The 25,689-nt window shown below is 37.4% G+C and overlaps 1 protein-coding gene and 1 long non-coding RNA gene across 3 annotated transcripts in view; one reads left to right on the forward strand and one right to left on the reverse strand.

Annotated features, from left to right (window-relative positions):
- The window catches only part of LOC148363667 (filamin-B-like), a 109,206-nt gene that overhangs the window by 49,215 nt on the left and 34,302 nt on the right, over positions 1-25,689 (forward strand). The window contains exons 10-17 of the mRNA XM_088337637.1: positions 2,185-2,322; positions 4,155-4,281; positions 6,526-6,662; positions 8,237-8,430; positions 13,240-13,353; positions 13,431-13,574; positions 17,143-17,266; positions 23,023-23,183. Coding sequence (XP_088193763.1) covers positions 2,185-2,322; positions 4,155-4,281; positions 6,526-6,662; positions 8,237-8,430; positions 13,240-13,353; positions 13,431-13,574; positions 17,143-17,266; positions 23,023-23,183 — 1,139 coding nt within the window. The remainder of the gene's footprint in view (positions 1-2,184; positions 2,323-4,154; positions 4,282-6,525; positions 6,663-8,236; positions 8,431-13,239; positions 13,354-13,430; positions 13,575-17,142; positions 17,267-23,022; positions 23,184-25,689) is intronic.
- LOC148363668 (uncharacterized) lies at positions 2,564-11,731 on the reverse strand. 2 transcript variants are annotated; one of them, XR_015850677.1, is made up of 4 exons: positions 11,613-11,731; positions 8,224-8,422; positions 6,425-6,658; positions 2,564-4,224 (listed from the first exon to the last, which is right to left on the reverse strand). It is a non-coding gene; the product is annotated as an uncharacterized LOC148363668 (long non-coding RNA). The 2 variants fall into 2 exon arrangements; XR_015850676.1 differs by lacking the exon at positions 2,564-4,224 and having other exon boundaries at positions 6,035-6,658.

The following is a 25,689-nucleotide window of genomic DNA, read 5'->3' on the forward strand; positions in this document are numbered from 1 at the left end:
TGTTTTTAAGGCTCAGGAAACCCTCGCAAGGTGTTTCGAGTTAATTAGATGATTCAGGTGATTAGTTGAATAGCCTACTTGTATACTTTTTCATGATATTCTAATATTTTGAGATAGGATTTTTGAGTTTTCTTAAGCTGCAAGCCGAATTCAGCAATATTAAAATAATAAAAGGCTTGAAATAGTTCAGTTGATGTGTAATGAATCCAGAATGTATGACATTTTTGTTTTTTTAATTGCATTACAGAAAATAAAGAACTTTATCACAATATTCTAATTTTCTGAGACAGTCCTGTATATGTATATGTGTGTATATATATATATATATATATTATATATATATATGTATATGTGTATATATATATATATATATATATATATTATATATATATATGTATATGTGTATATGTGTGTATATATATTATATGTATGTATGTATGTATGTATATGTATATATACATGGTTGTGTATATATAATATATATATATGTCAAGTCGTGTGTATTTGTATAGCCCTTTATCACAAGGAGTCTCAAAGGGCTGCACAGACCGCAGATTATTGCAAACTAAAGTGTCAAACCGAGTTAATCCAGCTTGGGATCTTCAAAAAGGTCTCCGTCAATCAATCAATCTTTATTTCGAACATGATCAAAACAAAACAAGTCAAAAAACAATGTTAACATATATGTCCTAAAAGGAATAGGAAGAAGCATATACTTATTTAATCCTACGCCCAGACTTCCTCAATAATTGTGTCTTGCTGCTAAATTTCTTGTGAATGTAGATGTAAAAAAAAACCCTCATGCATATACATAGTTACATTGGTTCTGTGGATGCCCAGTCACTTCATCATCATCATCACCATCACTATTATTACCGTCATCATTATCATCATCGCTGTTTCCCTACATTTTCATTATAATACATAATAAGAGTATCTGTTATGAAACCAATAATTCTCATGGGTGCTCGTGGTGTGTGTTGTCTATTATACAATTATCTTTGGACCTGCTAGGGGTCTGCCCCCAGGCAGCATAACCACCCATTCCTAGGTGTCCTGATCTGTGCATTAAAACGCCAAGGCATGGGAGCTTGAGCCAGATGTCCCCGGCATCAAGCTCCCGCTTGTCTGCCTTAACTTTAAGATGTGCAGACTTGTGTTTTGTGTTCTTAATAAGATGTATATTTATGTGTTTGTATCCCCAGTTATTTAGTTTTTTTGGGGGGTTTTCACCATCATCACCTCCATATTTAGTCACCTCATTGTTTGTTTATAAATATAGATCCAGATTGAGATACGTTTTTATCTAATGGTGAGAGCAATATAATAATAATGTTCAATCAAGAATAGTAGACATACAGTTGATAATGATAGTAATAATAACAAAAACAGCTAAAATAACAATCATTATGATTGGTAATAAAAATAATAACGAGCTTAACCATTAGCTTTACCTATCTATTGACTGTATCTTTTTATTTATTTTGTTGTGTACTCGGTCATGTATTTTGTTGTGTATTTATTTTGCTGTGTTTCGCCGCATGTTTTGTCACGGATTTCACAGAGTATTTTGCTGTGTATTTCGTCGTGTGTTTTGTCACACAAAAATGTTATTCACAACTATGGGTTTATCCGTGTGGCAGCTGAAATGTTCATCACTGATCGACATATGGGGAAAAGCTTATCCAGTTTGTCCCGCCCCGTTATTTGAATTGCATTTTCTTGTTACAAAATCATGACAAATTATTCTACAAAATACCTGACAAATTAAATGGCAAAATTCACAACAAAATAAATACCGTAATAAACAAGAAAAAGAAGAAGCGTTTTTAAAAGCTTCCATTTATTCCATTTATTTCTAAGTTACAAAATAAATGGCAAAATACATTAATATATGAATAAAGTGCTTTTATGTCATATATTTAGGTATAACCTTATTCATGTGTTTAAACTTTTGTATTGCATTTATTTGTAGGTATCAATTTATATTTTTTGTCTTCATATGGCCGTATCGGTCCCCCATATTATCATTTCAGTATTTGTACCAAATAATCACTTGAGAAATTTGTACACGCCACACATTCCAACAGTATTCCAAAACATTGAACTCAATTAATAGCACACAACAAATTAAATCATGAAAGATTTTCCTATGCTAATGTTTACATTTTGTGGGTCCCTCAGCATGTCTACCAGGCGCATGCAGGGCGACTGGCCGTGGCCTGCAGGGCTCCGGTATGAGGGTGCAACAGGTGGGCGATTTCAAGGTAGACACCAGGAATGCTGGCAGTGGAGAACTGAAGGTTCTTGTCAAAGATCCCAGTAAGTAGAATCATGTCAGTGCTCAAAGGATAGAAATTTCAACATTTTGACTGTTTTTGTTAAATAGAAAGAACTCATTAAGAAGAAAGTAGTTTATTTAACATGAATGATTTTTTTTTTAGGAATTTACTTATTAAAAGATGTTCGGCTCTCCTTGTGTGTGTATGATACACAAATTAGCAGAAGAGTAACTCTTCTTGGATAATGTGCTGTGTCAAGATTAGCGTCTGATCTTCACTTTAATCCAAAACACAGTAAAACTGACACCACTCCACAATAAAAAAAATCCACATAATCAGCAATTTCAATACAACACATCAAAATAACAACAAAAGGATATCTTTAGAATCTTACAGAGGATTGGGTCGAATGGACAACAACAACAGCAGAGGGCTGTTGATAATAATGATGGCATGTGTCAATAATTTCTTACTGGAAGCCATATGTGATATCACATCCTGTCTGAGAGTCACCTTCAAAAAAAGGGAACCTATGTAAACTTCAAATGAACATATCTTGGGGGGAACAAAAATGATGAATCAGACTTTGGTGTCGGGCAGAGGTGGGTAGTAACGAGTTACATTTACTCCGTTACATTTATAAATGATTCTCAAAAGTGTTGGGGCATTTTGTACTTCTAGAAGTATTTTTAAATCTATAGTTTTACTTGAGTACTTTTGTGAAGAAGAGACTGTACTTTTACTCTGTTATATTGAACCCATAACTTAAATTCCCTCCACGTAAGTACGGGTCTTAAGTGGTGGACCGTGCAGTTTACATTTCACTCTAGCCTAAATTAGTGATGTGTCGTTAGGTGGTCTTTACTTTAAATTTGTTGAATTAGAAAAAGTTAAAAATTGTTTTGTATTTCATTTTATTTGTACATATTTTAATTTGTGTTTCTTGTGTTTTTCATCAATGTGTTTTACATAACAAATGTAAAGTGTTTTCTTATATTACATAGTTTATTTGTTGTTTCACTGAATAGTCAATATTTTTGATTAACATTTGGTTGTGTGTTCTTCAGAGATTGAGTTGCTTGAACTTGACATTAAAGTTGCTTTGTAGAAATAGTTAAATTAGTTGCTCAACACAGCAACATCTTGTGTGGGTAAAGTGAAAACAAGGCTACTATAATTAGGCAAAATAATAGATTCTTTTCTAAATTATTATTTCATTTTGTGCATAATGTTATATTATGATTGGTACTATACTGACCAAGGGGACCTCCAAAAAAAGCTGTCCTTTTTCATTCTCTTTTTTTTTCCTTAGCGTTGAGACTGAAACAAACACACAGACACACACTCTTTATAGAGTTAATGGACGAGCTTTTTGTTCTGCCTGCAGAGCCTGTTAAAAAAAGTACTGGGGCTTTAAATTTGCTACTTGTGCTAAATTAATTTCTTTGATCTATACTTTTATTTTATTGTTTATCAACGTTCTTGGATTTACTTTTATTATTTAGATCTATTTTTAAATTAAATGTAGTTCATTGTTGATAAGATGGAATTTGATGATCAGATTTTTTTTTTCTTTTGAATCCAGAAATACGTCATTGCTACAATTAATCAGTACTTGAGATTTTTTTCACTAAGTACTTCTTTACTTTTACTCAAGTAATTATTTGAATAACTACTGTACTTTCTTCTTCGACTTGGGTCATATTATTCTGAAGTATTTTTACTTGAGTAAATGTTTTGGGTACTCTACATACCTCTGTTGTTGGGTTTTTTAAGCAAAGAAACGAAAATGGTCAAATCAGATTATTGTCAGCATGCATGTTTCTCATATATATAGAACTACTCAGCAAAATTATGTGTGTTGTCATTCAGAGGGTAACGAGATGAACTTGAAGCAGATGCCCAGTCTGGAAAAAGTGTACTCCTTCGAGTATTACCCCATCTGTAAAGGAAAACATACAGTCTCAATAACGTGGAGTGGGCAGCACATCCCCAAGAGGTGAGGTGTGTACGTGCATGTGTGTGAATGAGCTTTGGAATCTTGCAAGTTTTTTTGGATGATAACTTAAAAATGAAGTGTGGGTAATTAAACTTTCTAAGTAAAATTTTTGATTTCCTCATCTGACTTGAATCCACCTCACAACTACCTGTTTAAGTGGCATTTGAAATTGTGATACTCACCTCCAAGGGAAGTGTTGGCTAATTAATCCGAGCAAGCAGGAAAAACCTGCTATAGATTTACTTACCGATGACTAGGCATTCAAGTTCACGGCTTCGGGTAAGTAAGGTATAAGGGTTAGTACAGTATAAGGCTTAGTATAGGATTACAGTATTTTAATTGATTAATATGTTATTTACCTCCCATAATTAAACAAATACAAAACATTTTCATATCAATCACTGTATCTTAAAACCTTACATTGATTTATTATGTCATTTTAAAAAAGATATGTGTCATTATTTAATTATTGTTTGATTCATATAATACATAAAAAATAAACAAATACGTTGATCTTAGTTTCTATAAGAAAAAGCTTTTGTTGGAAGCATCGATCTCCAAAATAATTTGTATGAATGAGACCTCAAACAGTAGTGAATCAAATCTAAAAGTAACACCCACATGTGTGGACTGACCAATATTAGAAGGACAGTATGTATTTTTTGACCAATACATGTTGCTGTATTGTGTCGTGCAGCCAAAAATTAGTGCTACAGAGAACAAGGAAGAATACACACTTTGGAGTTTCAAAGTGACCGAACTGCACAATTTTTTTCACATTTTTTTGCACAGGCTTTTACAAGGTTTTTGGTAGCTGTAGCAGCACGATGGTGGACATTTATGTCAACTTCCTTCATGCAAGGCTCATATCTATCTTATCTAAATCTAATCCAAACATATACATTAATCTCGATTTGGATGGGTGTTGGTATATAGGCTCCGAAATGGCTAGGAGTGTTTTAGCGAGGTTTGTTGTCAAGGCACCCTCAATAAATACTAACAAAATCGCTAAACATCTTTTTTTGTGTACAAGCGGCTTTGGAGTTGCATGCAGCCATGCAGATTTTTGGCACTCCCTCGTGGCCCTTTTTCAACAAACCATGGTCCCTATATCCCCGCCCAAGTAGAATGCCCAGCAACGCCAAACCCAGGGATGCCGGGCCATTATCCTTGTGTAAAATAAATGCAAATTGTTCGACCCATGACCATTAAATAAAATGCTCGTTTATATGACAGGTCATGTTATTTTGCTTATTTTTAGATTAATATTGTTTTTCATAATGAAATACTTTTTTTTACCACTAGACTGCTTTAAATAACACACTGTCCCTTTAAAGTTTGTTAAAAAATAAGTTTTAAACACAATGTTTTGGTTCCATCAGTGAAATGTTTGATTTTGATTGACCACAATATAATTGGTTTTCTATCTGGAAAGGCGTGCAAATATTTTTTGTTTACACTTTGAGGATCAAATTCTGAATTTCTTATCAAATTCTTCGCTGAAAGGTATCTAAACAATTAATCAATTATGAAAATAGTTGGTGATTTATTTTATTATTGATTTTTCTTCCATCAATTGTTAGGTTTTTGGAGCCCTAGTTAACCAAAATCAAGCATCTTTCTGAAAAGGGAGTTTTTGATGAGTTTATAGTTTAGTAAACACTCAAAATATAGAGGGAAGACATCAAATATTTTGAACTTGCAAGGAGAACAGGAGAGGACTATACAAAACCCACAGACAAGAAAGTGCCAACCTGTTCTAAAAGATCCTCCCTGAGATCTTTCTTTTTATTTAATTTCCTAGGTTACAAAATGCTGATCTGGCCTTACCTTAGAGGTGTGAAGATGATACAACAGCAACATGCTTGGCCAGTTGTGTCAAAAGTAGTCAACAACTGTGTGCGTTAATGGTCAAAATAGAAAAGAACCTTGGCATCCTCAGCAAATGTCTTTGCATGTGTCAAATGGTAAAAGCAGATTAAATTATTTACATGTAATTCCCCCTTTTTATGTCACTGAAACAGTTATTGGCAGTATTTAAAAAAAAGGAATAACAAACATGAAACTCTTGGACTAACACTTTCTAAGAAAAAATGAAAACTCAAAGTAAAACAAAATACTCAAAAAATTGTGTTATCATTACCTTGAAAGGTTGAATAATATTTGGCTTTGCGAGTTCTGTCTGAAAAGTGAGGCTTTTCTGCTCTAGAGGTTTGTGTGGAAAATATTGTGTTCTTTCATCAGTCCCTTTGAGGTTGTTGTTGGCCCCGAAGCGGAACCACAACAAATTCGGGCGTGGGGTCCGGGTCTAGAAGGTGGTGTTGTGGCGAAACCTTCCATCTTTGTGGTGGAGTCTGTGGGCAGTGACGTTGGAGTTCTAGGTGAGTCGATATAGAACATGAAAAAAGTGTGATGAACATACACAATCAATCAAGTTTGTGGACTCTTAAAAATGTATTTCCTAAGGAAACACATTGGTTTGTTTTTTTCTATAAACTAATTAAAAATACAATCCATACATTGTTCACATAATAAATGACTATTTAGCTACAATTGTGTGTGTTTTTAATGCAATTCTTACTGTACATAGGTGTACAGAAGCCCATTTTCAGCATGCAGCACTCCAGTGTTATAATGGTACATTTTGTTTGCTAATTGCATTAGAAGTCATAATGGGCGATTAGCCAGTCCAGTATCTTGAACATTACATTTGTGGGTGTGACTAAAGGTGGGGTACGTCGTTTGATGTGTCCTTAAAAAGTTGAAAGTAGAATATTTTAGGTATGTGTCAACAATGCCCAACTGAATTCGAAGAGCTTATTTTCCCCCACCGCGTCTTAGCTGCTTTTATTTTACTTTTCTCAGAGCTGTTCGCGACTCACAACAGATTAAGAAGCCAGAAGGGGGATGGGGTTGTGTTATTTCATTCTTGTCCACGCAGTTTTCTGTTAGTGTAGATTGAAAATGGTAAAAGACCAGGACTGTTTCAAACACAGATCAAACGCCAACCCACATCCCAAAAAACGAGGAAAAAAGAAGAGTATATTCAAGGGCGAACTTATATGCCCATACTTGGACGAGGCACACAAGAACTTGACAGGCTGGAATGATGACGTAAGCCAGAAGATGGAGTTTATAAAAAATCCTTACATTACCTTTACATTTTAAGAATGGCTAGTAAAAGAACTTTCTTGTGAAAGTCGACAGTCCATTGTTTTAAGTAATGAAGGCTGTTCCATGCGAGAAATTGCCGAAAAACTAAGATATCCTACAACGGTGTTCTTTTTAGAAAACAGCGGAAACAAGCTCTAAACAGAATAGAAAGATAAGTTGCAAAATTGCAAGTGCATTTGAGTCTCTAGATTAAGAAATAGACGTCGGGCGGCATTAGCTCAGGAGGTAGAGCGCTCGTCTTGGGATCAAGAGATCGCAGGTTCGATTCCCGGCTCCTCCGTGTTATATGTCGAAGTGTCCTTGGGCAAGACACTGAATCCCTAATGCCCCCAATAAGCATGTTGGCGCCTTGCATGGCTGCACGGCCGCGATTGGTGTGTGAGTGTGTGCGAGTGTGTGTGAATGGGTAAGTGTGAAGCACATTGTAAAGCGCTTTGGGAAGTCATTGACTTGAAAAGCGCTATATAAATGCAGACCATTTACCATTTACATATTACAGGTCCTAGACTTGCAGCTACGTTAAACCGAACCCACTAAACTAGTGTAAACATCTACAATGAAAAGGCGAATCCAAGATCTTGGCCTTAAAGGTTGGGAAAGAAAATGCCATAACAGACTGGCCAGCAAATGGAAAAGATTAATATGGGCAAAAGATCAGGCATTGGACAACTCATTTGATTGATAAAAGTGTAACTTTTTCATAGAGAACACAAAACTGTCCGTGTGACCCCAAACTTTTGAACAGTAGTGTAAAATAACTTGACGCACATTTGGTGGTCAGGCTTTGCCATCGAGGGCCCTTCCCAAGCCAAGATCGAGTGCGAGGACCAGAATGACGGATCGTGCGATGTACGCTACTGGCCCACCGAGCCCGGCGAGTATGCCGTGCACGTTACCTGCGACGATGATGACATCGAGCTCAGCCCTTTCATGGCTTACATCCTACCCGATCGTCATAGCAACCACCCTGAGAAGGTAAACAGCTTTAGATTCAGATTCAAAGTGTTTATGTCTTATGCACAGTAAAGAACCAAGAAACTAGTAAACTATATACAGACGCTGGCCTACTTTGAACTTGATAAGTTCCGGACAATTGTTCCTAAGTTAAATTTGTTCGTAAGTTGCTTCAGTGCTATATTTTGTATGGAATGTATTGGACTGTCTCAGAAAATTAGAAGTTCTTTATTTTCTGTAATGCAATTAAAAAAACAAAAATGTCATACATTCTGGATTCATTACACATCAACTGAACTATTTCAAGCCTTTTATTATTTTAATATTGCTGATTTTGGCTTACAGCTTAAGAAAACTCAAAAATCCTATCTCAAAATATTAGAATATCATGAAAAAGTATACAAGTAGGCTATTCAACTAATCACCTGAATCATCTAATTAACTCGAAACACCTTGCGAGGGTTTCCTGAGCCTTAAAAACACTCAGCTTGGTTCAGTAAACTAAATCACTGCTGATCTGACTGCTGTCCAGAGGACCATCGTTGATACCCTCCATCAGGAGGGTAAGACACAAAAAGAAATTTCTCAAAGAGCAGGCTGTTCACAGAGTGCAGTTTCAAAGCATATCCACAAAAAGTCTGTTGGAAGGGAAAAATGTGGCCGGAAACGCTGCACAACCAAGAGAGATGACCGCAGCCTTAACAAAATTGTGAAGAAGAGCCGCTTCCAGAATTTGAGGGAGCTTCAAAGACAGTGGGCTGAAGCTGGAGTCCAGGTATCAAAAGCCACAGTTCACAGACGTGTCCGGGAAATGGGCTACAATAGCCGTATTCCCATGGTCAAGCCACTTCTGAACTCAAGACAACCGAAGAAGCGTCTGACTTGGGCTATGGAGAAGAAGCACTGGACAGTTGCAGAGTGGTCCAAAGTCCTCTTTTCAGACAAAAGCAAGTTTTGCATTTCATTTGGAAGTCAAGGCGCCAGAGTCTGGAGAAAGGCTGGAGAAGAGCAAAATCCAAGTTGCTTGAAATCCAGTGTGAAGTTCCCACAGTCAGCAATGGTTTGGGGAGCCATGTCAGCTGCTGGTGTTGGTCCACTGTGTTTCATCAAGTCCAGAGTAAATGCAACTGTGTACCAAGAGATTTTAGAGCACTACATGCTCCCATCTGCTGAAAAGCTCTATGGAGATGAGTATTTCATTTTCCAGCATGATCTGGCACCTGCCCACAGTGCCAAAACCACCAGTAACTGGTGCACTGACCATGGCATCGCTGTCCTTGATTGGCCTGCTAATTCCCCTGACCTGAACCCCATCGAGAATTTGTGGGGTATAGTTAAGAAGAAGATGAAAGACACCAGACCTACAAATGCAAATGAGCTGAAGGCCGCTATCGAAGCATCCTGGGCATCAATAACACCTCAGCAATGCCACAGGCTGATTGCCTCCATGCCACGCCGGATTGATGCAGTAATCCATGCAAAAGGATTCCCAACCAAGTACTGAGTGCATCAATGGACATTTTCAAATGTTTGATTTAGTTTTGCTGTTCTAAAATTATTTTTTTTACTTGGTCTGAGGAAGTATTCTAATATTTTGAGATAGGATTTTTGAGTTTTTTTCAGCTGTAAGCCAAAATCAGCAATATTCAAATAATAAAAGGCTTGAAATAGTTCAGTTGATGTGTAATGAATCCAGAATGTATGACATTTTTGTTTTTTTAATTGCATTACAGAAAATAAAGAACTTTATCACAATATTCTAATTTTCTGAGACAGTCCAGTATGTTTAAGGTTTATACAAGTATGTTTAAGGCTTGTATAAGTAACCCGTATTGTTTTGTACTAAAAAAATAAACATTTAATAAAATAATATGCTCTATAAAAATTAATAAAGTTAAGGTTAACTTACTTTTGGAAGATAGTGGTCCAAAAAAAGTGATCCAACCATTTTCTCAACCGCATCAAGCTTCCCTATTCCACTTTCATTTCAAAGAAACTGCTCGCCTCTACTTTACACTTTACACCAACCATATTGAATGGATGCACGAGATATCAAACAATAAAAATATCAGGTCTGGCGCTGGAGATACAGTAGTATGTTAACACATGAACTAGAAAGAGGAAGTGGATTTCTTCTTGGGGTGGATGCTGGGTGAGCTCCAACAACGCCACACACCGCTAGCGGTGGAAAGAAGCACCACAGTACTGTTCTGTACTCGGGGAAAAAAGGTGCACAATCCAAAATGTAACTTACAGCAATGTCCGGATATTTTTCAAAATCCCCCAAAAAAGTTCTTATCTACCGTTTTTCGTACCTCGAATGTTCGTAAGTAGGGGAGCGTCTGTAGATGTATACATAAGAGTATTACGAATACTAAAGATAAAAATACACGATTAATTAACTCAAGATGAGATAAGGCAAAAAAGATAAAAGATAAAACACAAGATTAACTCAAGTGTGCATGAGTAGTCAAGTGTTGTCCAGTTGAAAGTGACTAGTGCAAGAATGATCCAATGATAGTCCAGTTTAAAGTGCCTGTAGTTTGCTGAACGTGTCTGTAGTGTATTGTTCGATCAGCAGCACTTGAAGAGTCTGATGGCAGCGGTGTAAAATGAGTTCTTTGGACGGGTTGTCCTGCATTTTACAATCCTCTACCTCCGTCCTGAAGGCAGAAGAGTTACTTTTGCATCCATGCACTGTGCTCTGATCAGATGTCTATTGAATTAGGGCTTGCTAATACGCCACAAAACTAAAAAAATCTCCGTTCTTTTAATACTTACTGCAGATGTTGGTTGTCCAGTATCTGTTTAAACCAGTGAGCCCCAAGCCACAGCTTGCCTTTTCATTTGGTCCGGCCCCATGAACAATAATACAATTGTCATTGTAACGTGAAAAGCACAACGAAATTAATATTCTTCTCTGGTACCGTAACTAAAAAGTGTGTGATGAGGAGATAAAATATTCTGCCTTTTCGCTAGTCACTGGTGGTCCAGTGCTCTGACAACTAAGCTGAACTTGGACCTGTTAAGTCTCTGCACAGCACAACAAAAAGTTTATGTTCTTTTGTGTTTTTTGATGGACCCACACGCAGGAAGCAGGATACTCACAGTATTCAAAAATAATTGTATTAAATATCAATAAAGTAACAAAACAGTCAACAACAACAATTAATTGACTGAATCAAAAAACAAATAAAACAAACCTCGGAAAGCAGGATGGACTGGAAAATTGTGATGGTGAAAAATGAAGGTAGAAATAAAAATCACTTGACGCAGAAAGCTATCCCAAAATGTCAATTAGAAGGGCGAGGCTAATTAGACAGGTGTGGGTGATTGGACACACTTGTCCCAATTACAAACTAATTAGGCGCCCTGTGGTGGACTGAGGTGCACCAGACCCTGACATGTTCCATTTACCTTTTTTCTGTGAAGAACCCAGGGAGTGGTATTTATTTATTATTTCTTTCATTATTAGTGTTATTATAAGTGATTTATTTTAATCCCTAAGGATTATTTGATTGTAACTTTCTGGGAAAAAATAATACATTTTTTACATTTAGGCACTCCTGGAATCGTCCAACTTTTTCTGTTACAAACTGACCCCGGCTCCCCATCAGAGAAGGGAAATGATAGGGGTCCCCAAACATTTTTTTCCATGAGGGTCGCATGATTTAAACTATGTTTGATCATGAAATAGATCCTGTAAAAATGTTTAGTCTGCAATATTGTGCCTCTTGTCCATATTTTCTACACAATGATGTTGTGCTAAATTATAATAAACTAGGGATCGACCGCTATGTTTTTTTAAAGAGGACGTGGATTACCTATATTTGGAACCAATATTAATTTGCTGTTAAAACTTAAGCGTAATAAATTTTTAATTATGCAAAAAGAAACAAAGAGTACTTGTTAGGTATTAAACTTTTAGTTTAATTTCTTTCTGAAACCTTTTACAGTACATAAAAACATGAATTTCAGCACAACCAACCTGACTAATCTTTTACTAAACCTACAAAAAAAACAGTGCAGGAAATAAAATTGCAGCAACTTGTTTAAAGATACATGAAAAATTAAATAAATTCCTGATTTTTTTTTACAATGAATAAATAAAAATGTCAATACAACCTACATGACTTAAACTAACCTAAAACAAAAAGTAAAAATTGAAATTACAACAGAGCTCGGTTTTAGAGCCAAATTGACGTACCAATGTTACGGTTAGAGCTCATCACTTGCCCTCATGTTGGTTTCAGATCAGGGGATGGTGTAATGATAATCTGAAATTATAGTCTGTGCAATAACCTGTGCAGCCCTTTGAGACTCTTTGTGATTAAGGGCTATACAAATAAAAATGACTTGACTTGACTTTAGCTTTAGTGTGCTTTTTATGCTCTCACTAAATCACAAACAGACACGCTTGAGTGACAAACTAATGTTATGATAAGAGCTAATTTATCAGGACCCACCTGAAAGTACCTCTCTAAAACAAGTTAACTCCACTTTTCACATTTCTTTATCGCAAACACACTTTTCTATCTCGGACACAGGCAGGTCGGGACAAGTTAGCTGAGCTGCCGCTTTCTCCTGCTTCAGTGGCTCCCCCCTCAATCAAAAGACACAGGGTGGATAGCTTGAGAGAGGATGAGGGGAGGAGTAGGAGCAAGAGGGAGTCTTGGCCTCATAAAACACAATAATCGTCTTGTCGAATGAAAAAAAAAAAATGCAGATACCGATATCTGTCGAACTCCCAAATATCAGTGCCAATAATCGACCCGCCCGAAGATTTGTTGACCTCTATGAAAAACATTGAAAATAAATACATGCATACAGGTTCTGGCGTTTGGGCCCGGGTTAGAGAAGAGCGGCTGCCTGGTCTATCAGCCTACAGAATTCACTGTCAACGCAAAGGATGCTGGCAATGGGCCACTCAAGATCTTGGCGCAGGTATTGAATGGTTGTGTGATAAATATTATCTTTGTTACATGCACTGTCACAAAACAATTCATTTGTTCCTCTGACAGGATGCCGAGGGTCTACCCGTGGAGGTGAAGGTGCAGAGCAAAGGCGAGGGCCAGTACTTGTGCACATACACGCCCACCTCGGCCATTAAGCACACAATCGCCGTGGCTTGGGGAGGAGTCAGCATCGCCGAAAGCCCTTTCAGGGTAAGCAGCTGCATTTTGCCGCGAGTGGGGGAACCATCGGAAAACAATGCAAAAGCTAAGAAAGTCATTGTTATCGTCACTTGCACAGTGAACGGACCACGGTCAATCACTTTTGTTTAAAAGAAAGATCAGGCCCAAGTCGTCCAGTCCAACTTTGTGTTAAAGCCAGACCCAGCCCTAGCCCGATCAGCTCACTTGATTTGCAGGACCGAGGTCAAAGCAAACCCATCTCATCTCATTAGCTGCACCGCTTATCCTCAGTAGGGTCGCGGGGGTGCTGGAGCCCATCCCAGCAATCATCGGGCAGTGGGCAGGGGACACCCTGAACTGGTTACCAGCCAATCGCAGGGCACACAGGGACAGACAACTCGCTCGCTCATTCACACCTAGGGACAATTTGGACCGGCCAATCCACCTGAAATGCATGTCTTTGGAATATGGGAGGAAACCGGAGTGCCCGGAGGAAACCCCGGTAGCTGGATTTGAACCCACACAGGAGGTTCCCAAGACCTTAGAACTGTGCCGCACACGCGCTAACCACTGCGTTGCCGTGCTCAAAGCAAACTCAAAATGTAATATTCAATTTGTGAGGACTTGGAAGGAGGAGAAATGATTTATGGTAAGAAGTTAAAGCCTCGTTCGTAACAAAATTTAAGGTAAACATTCCTGTAAACATTTACATCTTTGATGTTTATGTGTCTCCAGAGGTAACCGAGAATTTTCCATCATTGACGGATTTTTTAAGAGTTGACAGGAAATGTTGAAGCTGTCCATCATTTTAAAGAGTTGAAAATCAGGCCATGAAGCTCAGCAGCATTGCGTCCTTTGACTCTAGCTGGACACTTTAAGAGAATGAAAGGCAGCGAGACAAAAAAGAACAATGATGGTTGGATGATAGTAATAGAAAAAAAAAGACCTGCAAGAGAGAAGCTCTGTGTGACCAAAACGTAATCATTGACATTTTAGGCCCGACTCGGTCTGAAATACGGATTGGATGCGGGCTTGGGCTTTAGATATTACCCCTTCTCTTGTTGTGTAACTCAGAAAACATACTGAGGTGAATCTTTAAGACATGGAATTAATCTCCTGGAATCTTTTTAATGAAAAAAAAACACTGTAATGGCATAATTGAATGGAAAGTAAATACACTTTAGTTTGGGGTATGATTATAGTTTTTTATTTAATGTGGGCAGTTTCTTGTTTATAAAATGAGCAACACCTCATATCATACTTATACTCAACATTTGTAATTGTAGGTAATCTTTCATTAAAACTGAACAGAAGTTATTTTAAGAGATGTTCTTACCCGAAAGACTTACTTTTCACTTCTTAATGTACATGTTGACATTTTCAATTGTATTGAATAAGTTTGGCATATTTAGTTAGAGCCAAACTATTCCGAGAAGCCCTTTTAAGATATGACAACCCACCCTGTATATTTTGGCCAAAAATGGGCATTGTATGTTCCGTTTTGAAAGTGTGTCGGCTTTGTGCCAAATGTGTTAATGTTTAAGGTTATTCCACAGGTCCAGTCCAGCTGTGGTAATACACATGTTTTAAGTGTTGTCCTAAAATTATTCATTTGTTTCGTCTTTTTTAAGAATAAAAGCACGCACACACACACACACACACACACACACACTGAAAAAAGTCATCCCAATCATTCTTCAATCATTTCCTTAATCAAGTGATGCATTCATGCACAATATGAAATAAATTTGCCTGTGTGATTAGTTGCCTAAATGATTGCTTTACTGTTATTGTTTTGCACTTGTTGTTTTTGCACATTACGAGTGTCACTATATTGCGATTGCACTAAAGTTTAATTTACCATCACAATATCAGATGTTTTTTTTTGCGTGTTGACTAAATGGAGGAAAAGTAAAATGTTATGCCTTGCTGTTGTTCAAAGATGTTAATGTGTCACGAAAATGCTTTACCTCAGAGAAAATAATAAAACGGCTGTTTATTCATTTTGGGAGTGAATGGAGTTGTGGAAAGCTTGTTTGTTATCTATTAATAAAGTTTGACTGACCTATCTGACTGTTTTGTTGACATTCCCTTTAGCGCGGCACCATTTAACGGTTGCATAACGTAATTACATCCTCTACTGTAGCTAAGTCAAGTTTATTTATGACACCCTTAATCGCAAAAATGTCTTGAAGGACTGCACAGGATTACAATTACAAAATTGCACAATTACCTGATCTTAAACCAGCATGCACTTATAGCGCCTTATAATGGGGTGCGCCTTATGTATGGAAAACGTTTTAAAATATATCATTTATTGAAGGTGCGCCTTATAACACGGTGCGCCTTATAGTGCGGAAAATACAGTAATTTGCTCTGCATTGAATATAGCGGGAATCGGACCCGGATCGCGCCAAATCCTAACCACTTGGCCATTAGGATTATAGATGACTAAGGAAAAAGTGTTATGTGTTAATTCAGCATCACACTTTGTTTATGGTAAAGGAGCATTCTGGGAAGGGGTTCAGCCAAAAAAACTTTGTACAACATTGTACCATAAAATAGTAAAAATAGTGTGATGATGTGATAAAATCTCATGCCTTGAAACTATGTCATGTCAGTGTTGGGAATGACACTGATATAAATAACGCCGTTACGTAAAGTATTATATTTTTCAGTAACTGCAACGGCAGCGTGCCCACGCGCACCTGACGCTATATTCGGCGGCGCGTTTTTTCTGCTCTGCTATGAATTGTCTATGTCATGTTTTTTCAGATCATATCACCATTCAAAATGGCGACTTTCATATTGTTAAATAGTGATTATGAATATAGTATTTACTAATGGGCCGAAAGAAAAGGCGAATGAGGGCTGAGTTTTGACAGCAACCAACTTTTGTTGGTAATGTGTTTAAATAAATGTGTTTATCCTTTTATCTCTTTTTTCCTTTAATTGTTGTGTTTTTCTTCAGTTTCTTTTTTATTCTATTTTTCCATTCATTTTATTAAACCCACTTAAATTGTTTACTGCTGATTATTACATCGTTTACTGTTTATGTTTGTTGAACTTGAAGTGTAGGAGAAATCTGTTGCTGGTGAGGTGCAAAAAATATGACAAGGTTCTATTACACAACTACCTGTCTGTTCTCTATTCAAGTGACTCGAATACTGCCCGGAAATCTTCAAATTCTTTGACATACAAAAACCTGTTTTTCACAGTAACAGAAATAGTTACTTTCCTAATAAATTGTTACTTTTAGTATAGAGTAGTTCAGTTTTTCTTCTTTTTGGAAGAAGTATTAAGTGTAACTAAATACTTTTATAAAGCAACGTGCCCAAAGCTGGCTATGTAGATCCTTAGTGGTCTCGTGATTACACAGTGAATTTGGGATTATTGTTATTGCTATTGTTATTATTCCTAATGTTATCATTGGGCCGCGCCGCGAGGATATAGTCAGACATTAAACCGGTCTGTGGTACAGGAAATGTTGCCGACCACTGATTTAAGGGGTTAAATGATTCACATAATGCAAGGAAACATAAACTGAATTGATTTTATGTCAATTTCAAATCCAATTTAAAAATGTTTTTTGTTGTAGGTGAACGTTGGCAAAGGCAGCCACCCAAGCGAGGTGAAAGTTTCCGGCCCGGGAGTGGAAAAGACCGGACTAAAAGCTAACGAACCCACGCATTTCACGATTGACTGTTCGACCGCAGGAGATGGTAATGATTATTTATAAGGAAACAATCAAAAATTATTTGCTTTCTTTTTACTACTGCTAGACCTCTGCTAAACCTAATCTAGTTTTCCATACTGTGATCAGACAGTGAAAAGACAACTGAAATGCATAATGTCCAAATAGTGTGCGCAATGATCAATTTTTGTAATATTATGAATTCTCTGCTCAAAAATTATTTTAACTATATAAGGAGAAACCCGAGACAGAATTCTATGGCCTCATTTTAAGTAGGGCTGCAACTAACAACTATTTCAACTTTTCACTGACCATTGAAAAATTTTGTCAAATATTCAGATAATGATTAACTTTTCTTAAATTTACCATGACAAATATTTAATTAGGTGGCAAAGCAGAACAAACACAAGAAAAATAAAGGTACAATGGTATTTTTTTCCTTTTTTTTTTTTTAATGAACAGACCGTGGATTAGAGGTCAGAACTTTGTCATTAAAATTAAATCAATAAGTCGGGCCGGGCCGTGCTTCTCTCTTGCGTTTTTTGTTGCGTTCTTTTTCGAGGATCTGCACAGCATGCGCTTACATTTACCCAAGTAAGTATTTGGATGGCTACTTTTACTGTGTTTTTACTTACGTGAGTAACACACTAAACCTTAGCGCCATGCGTACTTGGGTGCCCAAGTGTGCACTTTGGAGCCGCGCATAGTTTAGCTCCGGGTTGCACACTTTATTTGAGGGACTTACCCCAAAGTAAAGCCGAAGATGCAAATTGGCGCTGCATTTCGGCGCCGCGCGTACTTCAGCCGAAGAAGGCACTATAGTGCGGAAGCACTCAGCGCGGAAATACGCACAGTGCGGAAATGACACTTCGGGTTTACTTCTGGCCTGGTCCCTATAATCAAGTTAATCGGTCAGATTCGAGCTGGTTCGGGCCTGTCTACTTGTGGACCGGGTCTGGTTGGGCTGGAATTTTTTAGGCCCGATATTACCTCTTCTCTGGATTCGTACAACAAAAATACCGTAATATTCGGACTGTAAGTGGCACCCAATTATGAGCCGCAACCAGTAAATTTTTAAAGAAAGAAACATTTTGTACGTACATAATCCGCACATGACTATAAGCCGCACGTGTCCACATTGAAACATGAGATATTTGCAAAGAAAGGCTGTAAACAGAAAGAGTTATAATCATATACGATACATCAACTTCCCAACGATCCGCTGTACTTTTGATAAACAAATATGTTTCTGTATGATGTCACCATCCACTGAAATACGTCATCCTTCACGCCGTACGAAAAGAGTTCGCAAAAGCACAAAGAAATAACCAATGCTGTGACTCTAGCTAAAAATGGCTAATAGTGTCCAACCCCAAAGGCGCTTAAACTCTTGGAATTCAAGATATGATAAGCATTTCAAAATGTAATCATCAGAGAAACATCACAATCAGTCTGAAACAAGATACCCGAAAACTATGAAGCTGGCGTAGCTTACCATTCTGTCACTTGGCCATCTTTTAATTTCCTTGAATGTTTGCGAAAATGGCTTTGTTGCATCAAGGACAATCCATAGAATCCAACCGTGTAAAAGATCTACTCATTATTTACACATTATTTCTGTTTACATATTAACAGACTCGTAAAATGTTTTCCAAAATGGTAGTTAGCGCACCTCTTATATTTGACTCCTTTTCCATCATGAGGGTCTATTCATGCTAGTTTTATTCATGCACACAGCGTGAAGTTACATTAAACTTGCGTATTCCTTTACACGTATATTTCACGTGTCTCACTCTTGCCTTTGCAGCTCAGGCGCCCCTGGCGGCCGTTATAAAAAATGCATAAATAAGTTGCATTATTGCATATACCACAGGGTTGAAAGCTTGGGAAATAATTTGCGACTTATAGTTCAAATTTTACGTAAAAAAACCTCTGTCCATTTTTAGGGACAGGCAAATAAATATTAAATTTAAATCAAGTAAACATTTTTTATCCCTGGCCTAGATAGGTATGGCTGCCACTTGGCTGTAATTGCTCTAGACACACTGCAGGAATTGGTCCCGATACAACCCAATCATCAAAATTAGTTAAGGGATCCAACCAACCAACCAAACCAAAAACAGTCTCATTAGCAGCAGTAGAACAGTAAATAAAAGAAATATGTGCATTTTGTGAAGTATAACTTTAGTGGTCATCAGCCGTCCGTAAGAAAAAAAACTTGATGATTCTCAACAGTTTGCAGTCAAATGGTTTTGAAAGAGTCCATTGTGACTCTTCTTCTGAATGCATGCATTTAATTTCAAAGTCTGGCATAACCCTCCAGCCCTTTTATAGCGAAATATACCGTATACAATTTACAATGCATCTAATCAAGACTATATTTGCTCGAATGATACTTAAATCTTACAGAGGCAAGTCAGACTCTTTCGTTCAACTGTCCAATGTGCTTTCTCTTTAAATGTTCATGCATCACTGAGGTACTGCCATGATACACAAGGTCCCCTTTGCCAACTTTTGCAAGTAGTAATTTTATTGGCCATACAATCTAGGCTAAAATGCTCCTAAACGTTAGAAGATTTGGTACACATACTTAATGTTGACGTAACCATTTCTGATATTTACTGCTCGAGACAGGGACACTATTGCGTATGATCGACTCTCAGCAGAGACTAAAATCATAGAAAAAGATGTCTGGCGACAATAGTCTACAATCGAATGCATTGTTGGCTATTTTTGTTGTTGATTTTTGTCAGCGACCTAGACTAATTGTTGCAGCTCTATTAAAAACGTTCGAGTACTCGTTACAGAGAAAAAAGATTCCTTTGCAACCTTTTGCTGCTACTCCATTTTTCAATAGAAGTGGTGCAAATATAGACTCAGTGAACTACAAAAGCATATTTCTCAAAAACGGACAGCAAGCTTAATCATATTAATCATAAAAGTGTCCCAAAAAGTGTTGCATCTTGGTCTTTTATCAAGATGGCCCCGAAACAAAACTTTTCTTTGCTCCCTAAGGATCATTTCTTTTAGAATATGATAAAGTAGATTAGAATAGTCTTTATGTTCACTGATAACGACGTAGTGAATATTGTTTGCAATGAGATTAGACATGTCACTCCGGAATAAACTAGATAAACACGTAATAAAGACTCAAAAGAGAAAAATGAAGGTCCGCACAAGTACTTAAAATCCTCGAAAATGGCTAAATTTTGATGTTGTTTTCAAGGATTGAAAAGTGCTTGCGTTTTGGGTAAAGGTTTTGTAAATGCTTGAAAATGTTGCCATATTTCACAGCAAGTCTGCTTAAAAAAGACACAGAACCTGCTCTTTGGTGGCTTTGCTTTGCCATTTTATTTTTTTCCCCTCCTAATTAATGGCCGCTGGCATTAGTTGTAATTGCATTCAGCATTAGATGTCATCAACAGGTGCATGCTCCTCTTAAACAGGGCACTATGATATGTGTATTAGTGCAAGGATTACGTATCAATTATTGACATTCATTAAGGCTCATGCAAAAAAGGAAGGCAGCGTTTCTTAGTGGTCAATCATATCGGTAAGAACTTCCTGCAACTGATAATGTAAGCTACATATTACCGTCATTTTTACCCAACACCTATATGGAGAGAGATTTGTCTCAAAAATATTTACACACACATTCAAGACTTACCCAAGATCCAAAAATCATGTCTTGATAAATGCACACCCAAGTTTAAAAATCGCATATGTGAATCGCAAGATATATTTGTGGATCTGCAAAACCATGATTCGCTTTGAATTTCTTCATTAATGGTACTGGAGAAATTGAAATGTTGGCAATGAAAAAGGTGTACGAACCCATGAATGTCGGAATAAACGGGCACAAATATGTACAAGATAGCGCCAAGAGAGGGATGGGCGCCACCAGGCTGTACTTGCCCAAGACACCACACAGGAAATGGTCCCCCCACGACACCAGTCATTAAGGGATTCAAACAAACAAACAAACAAAACAGTGCTAGGAGATTGGGCTAAGTTAGAAATGCAATTCTTTCGTAATAATAGTGCAAATAAAAACAAAGCATCATAACGAATGCAATAAGAATTAGCAGCAGCAGATAGATAGGAATACCCAGTTTTCAATACAATGGCAAGATATGAATTTTCACAGTCTTGCCTGCTTGTTTAGTTTGGTGATGGCCTTGGGGAAGAAGCTACCTCCAAACCTGGTAATCCTTGTATTTTCGTTTTATTGGAGTTTGTGCAGGCATGAATGCCGTTTAGCAAGAAAAGCAAAGACGAAAAAAGGCGGGAAACTGTCTTCTCCAGACAGCGTTACGTCTCCCTCTTAGACTTGTTTCTGCCATCAGATCTGAACGTTCATTCCTGTCATAGTTCAAATTCTTTTTCCGTGACTGACAAACCCTGGCGCCCGTTTCTATTGCCCAAAAAAAGCCTCCCGAGAAATAACGGACCCTCAGTGGCACCCCCTACAGAACATCTAAAGCAGGGTTGGGTCAAGTCAAGTTTATTTGTGACGTCCCTTTATCACAATAAGTCTCAAAGGGCTGCACAGACCACAGACTATTATTGCAACGTCCCCTGATCTAAAACCAACATAAGAGAAAGAAAAACTCAAAATCTCAGGGTTTTCAAATTCAAACTGCCTGGGAGCTGCTGGAGCTTGGCACTGGCAAGTTTGGGTCAAATAGGGTTTACCACGAAAAAGTTCTGATTGAAACATTTCACTGTTCTCGAGTATTTTTTTTTTAATAATCTTGACACAAAATAAGAATTAAGAATAAAAAACATTAAGAATAGACAAGAAAATCAATCAATGAGTAATAAATTATTTCATCATCCGCTAGGGCTGCACTTAGTTGGTGTGCTTAAACATGCCTCCTAGTGGTAAAAAAAATTCCATTCATTAAAACAATATATTGATTGAAAATATTTCTAAAAATACCTGAACTGTCATATAAATGTGAATTGTTTTAGACTACTCATATGTTGAGAAATGTCCATTTATTTAACATAACATGATTTTCCACCATCTTGTTGCTATGGGTACCGCCCCTCAAAAAGTGTTTCTTTTTTCTTCTTTTTTCCTTCTCTCTTAATTTTCTTTTCCTTTATATTCTTTCTTTTTCTGTATCCTTTTTCTTTTTTCTTTCTTTTCTTTTCCTTATTTCTTCTTTACATTTTCTTTTTTCTCCCTTCTTAATTTTTTAATTTTCTTTTTTTACTTTTTTGTTTATTTTTTCTTTCTTTTTTGGTTACTTTTTACTGTTCTGTTCCTCTTTTTGCTCTTTATTCCTTCCCCCTTTTTCTTTGTTTCTTCCTTTCTTCCTTCATGTCTTCTTTCTTTGATCCTTCCTTTCTTTATTTCTTACATTATTTCTTTCTTCTGTCTTCTGTCTTTGTTTTTTGTTTTTCTTTCTTTTCTTTCCTCCTGTTCTCTTTCTTTCCTTTTTTCTTTCTTTCTTTTTTTTTCTTTTCTCTGTTTTCTTCTTTCTTCTAACTTCTTTTATTTTTATTTTTTTCCGTCTTTGTGAAAGGCTGGGCAAATGAAATGATTAGGAACATGTTACAGTCACTTTGAGTCTCCGTAGTTTGTTTTCTTCCTTGTGATTTCTTTAGAAATCGTTTTTTGGTTGCTAGACCGAATACTGTGAAATTAAGTGATCGAATGATTCACCCTGTTTAACTTTCGTATCACGGCCTGAGCTTGAAACTAACATTTGGCCTACAGGCTGTGAGTCTGAGACACCTGCTCTAAAGCAATTTCTGTGGGGTGTACCTTTCCAGGTGATGTCAGCGTGGGAATCAAGTGTAACAGCAACATGGTGGGAGACCGGGAAGCTGACGTGGACTTTGACATCATCCCCAACGCGAATGACACTTTCACCGTGAAGTATATCCCGCCCTCCGCAGGACGGCTCACAGTCAAAGTTATCTTCACAGATAAGGTGCTCAAAGACGAACCTCAAATGTTTTCCTTTGAGGTTTTACGGTTCACAGATCCCTCAACCCTTCTATTGTCCTTTGGTCAAGATGACCCGCCACTATGTTGTTAAAAACACAGAAAAATCCCCTTGAATTATGTTTTTAAATTTAAATGTTATGACTTTTGGCAGCACGGCAGCGCATGTGCGGCACAGTTCTGAGGTCATTCTATCAAACCACCTGTGTGGAGTTTGCATGTTCTCCTAGTGCTTGCATGGGTTTCCTCCGGGCGCTCCGGTTTCCTCCCACATTCCAAAAACATGCATGTTAGGTAGATTGGCCGGTCCAAATTGTCCCTAGGTATGAAGGAGCGAGTGAGTTGTCTGTCTCTGTGTGCTCTGCGACTGGCTGGCAATCAGTTCACAGTTTTCTCTGCCCACTGCCTCAAGATAGCTGGGATGGGCTCCAGCACCCCAGCAACCCTACTGAGGATAAGCAGTGCAGATAATGGATGGATGGATGGATGTTATGACTTTTTCTAAATTGGTCCCAAGAGTAGAAGAATGAAATGTTGTTTTTATTTCAATGTAAGCAAAAGTACAAAAATGGTCCTTAAGATTAAGACAACACGAGGGTCAAACACTTAGGTCGCGGGGACATCACTTTCTGTGGTGTGTCTTGGGCAAGCACAGCCTGGCATAGCCTATCCCTCTCCAGGCTGTTTTTTTTGTAAACTATCCCATTCTGTCTCAGATACAGCACATTCATCATCTGGTTGACGTTGTATTCTGTTTGAACAAGTGGTTCCCAAACTACTGCCTGCCTCCACATTTGGTCCAACTCCATACCATACCAGAGAGCATTTCAACTTTTTTTCATATACCGTATTCATTGGTGTATAATTACATTTTACATTTTCCTAATTCCAACAAAAAAAAACAACGGGTAAAAGCACAATGCTGGCATAACCACGTTTTCGTAACAAAGTAGCTGTTTTTATTAAGTGATTTCTGATTTCTGTCAGTATATATTTTGAATGAAACCTGGAGATATTATTCACGCTTTGTTGCTCAGGTCCGAAGACGGCTGCTTATAGTATCAAAAGAGAGAGAGAAAAGAGAAGATGCTGTGTTTTACCCATGCACTGACTTGTTTGACATTTGCACAGAAATCAAACGGAAAACTGCATGAATGTGATTTCATTTACTTGACCTTATCAAAAGGCTGCTGTTTTGTTTTTATAAATGCATGCTACGTTTTATTGCACTCCTTTTGTTTCACAGATAAGTGCCCGTTATATTCCACATATTCCTCTTTGTTGTTGTTTTTCTAATCCGCCAAATGAAAATGAAATCAAAAATAATTTGATTGATTCATTGCATTTCTTTAATTTTATCTATGAAATGAAACATACTGTAATTCATTAATATTGTAATGACGTTAAACTTAAGGAGTTATCTTACAGTAGAGTAGTCACGTTTTTCATTTTGATTTTAGCCTAATATAGCTAATATAGATACACACAGCAATTGTGGCATTCCTTATAAAGCTTTTAAAAAGCTTTTAATTTCTTGTGGCTCCAGACACATTTTTTTTATTGTTGTTGTTTTTTCGTCCAGTATGGCTCTTTTAACATTTTGGGTTGCCAACCCCTGTAACACATCTACCTCATATTTTAGAGGTTCTGGGTTCAATTCCAAATACCGGCTTCCCTGTATGGAGATGTCCCCCCTCTGCCAGTGTGGGTTTTCTCCGGTTTCCTCCTACCTTCCAAAAGCATGCATAGTAAGTTGATTGGTTTCTCTAAATTGCCCCCTAGATATAGTGTGAGTGGTTATACGTCTCTGAAGTGATCAGTCCAGTGTGTTTCCTGCTGATAGAATAAGTTCATAGTTTAGTTGACACCCAAAATAAGGAGAGAAGGAATCAATGAGCCAATTAAAAAATCTCAATTTAATCGAATGATCTTTAAGGCCATTTAAACAACGGAATTGTTAGATATGACCTCTCACATATTAAATAGAAGACTTGATCTGGCCCGTTAGTTTTCTGCGACTTGTCTTTGTTTGGCGCCTTCACATCTATAATAACCACACACACACATCATCGAGTCGTCGAATAAAAAGGGTGGAAATTATATGTATATTCTCCTTGCGTACATTATTGTCGGTATTTGCCAAATATGTTGCTGTTCTTTGTTTTCTACACACTGTAAGGCGGATTGCTTTTTGTAACCTAAGACATTAAAGAAAAGAAAGGGCTCAGGGTTTGGGTTTTTAGAACAGGTTGAAATTTGGCACTGTGAAGATTTTTTTGTACAGTCCTCTCTTGTTCCAAGTTCAAAATCCATCGATGTCCTCTGTCCTTCTGTGTGGACTAAAATATAAACTTATACCTCACCCACTGCCTAATGTCAGCCTTGATGGGCTCCAGCACCCCAGCGACCTTAGTTAGGATAAGCAGTTCAGCAAATTAATGAATGAATAAACAGACATTATTGGGAAAAAAATCCAAGTGGCTTTGGTATCC

This window comes from Urocampus carinirostris, chromosome 6 (genome assembly GCF_059441175.1).
Source record: "Urocampus carinirostris isolate Australia breed hairy pipefish chromosome 6, RoL_Ucar_1.0, whole genome shotgun sequence".
In the NCBI taxonomy this organism is placed as follows: domain Eukaryota; kingdom Metazoa; phylum Chordata; class Actinopteri; order Syngnathiformes; family Syngnathidae; genus Urocampus; species Urocampus carinirostris.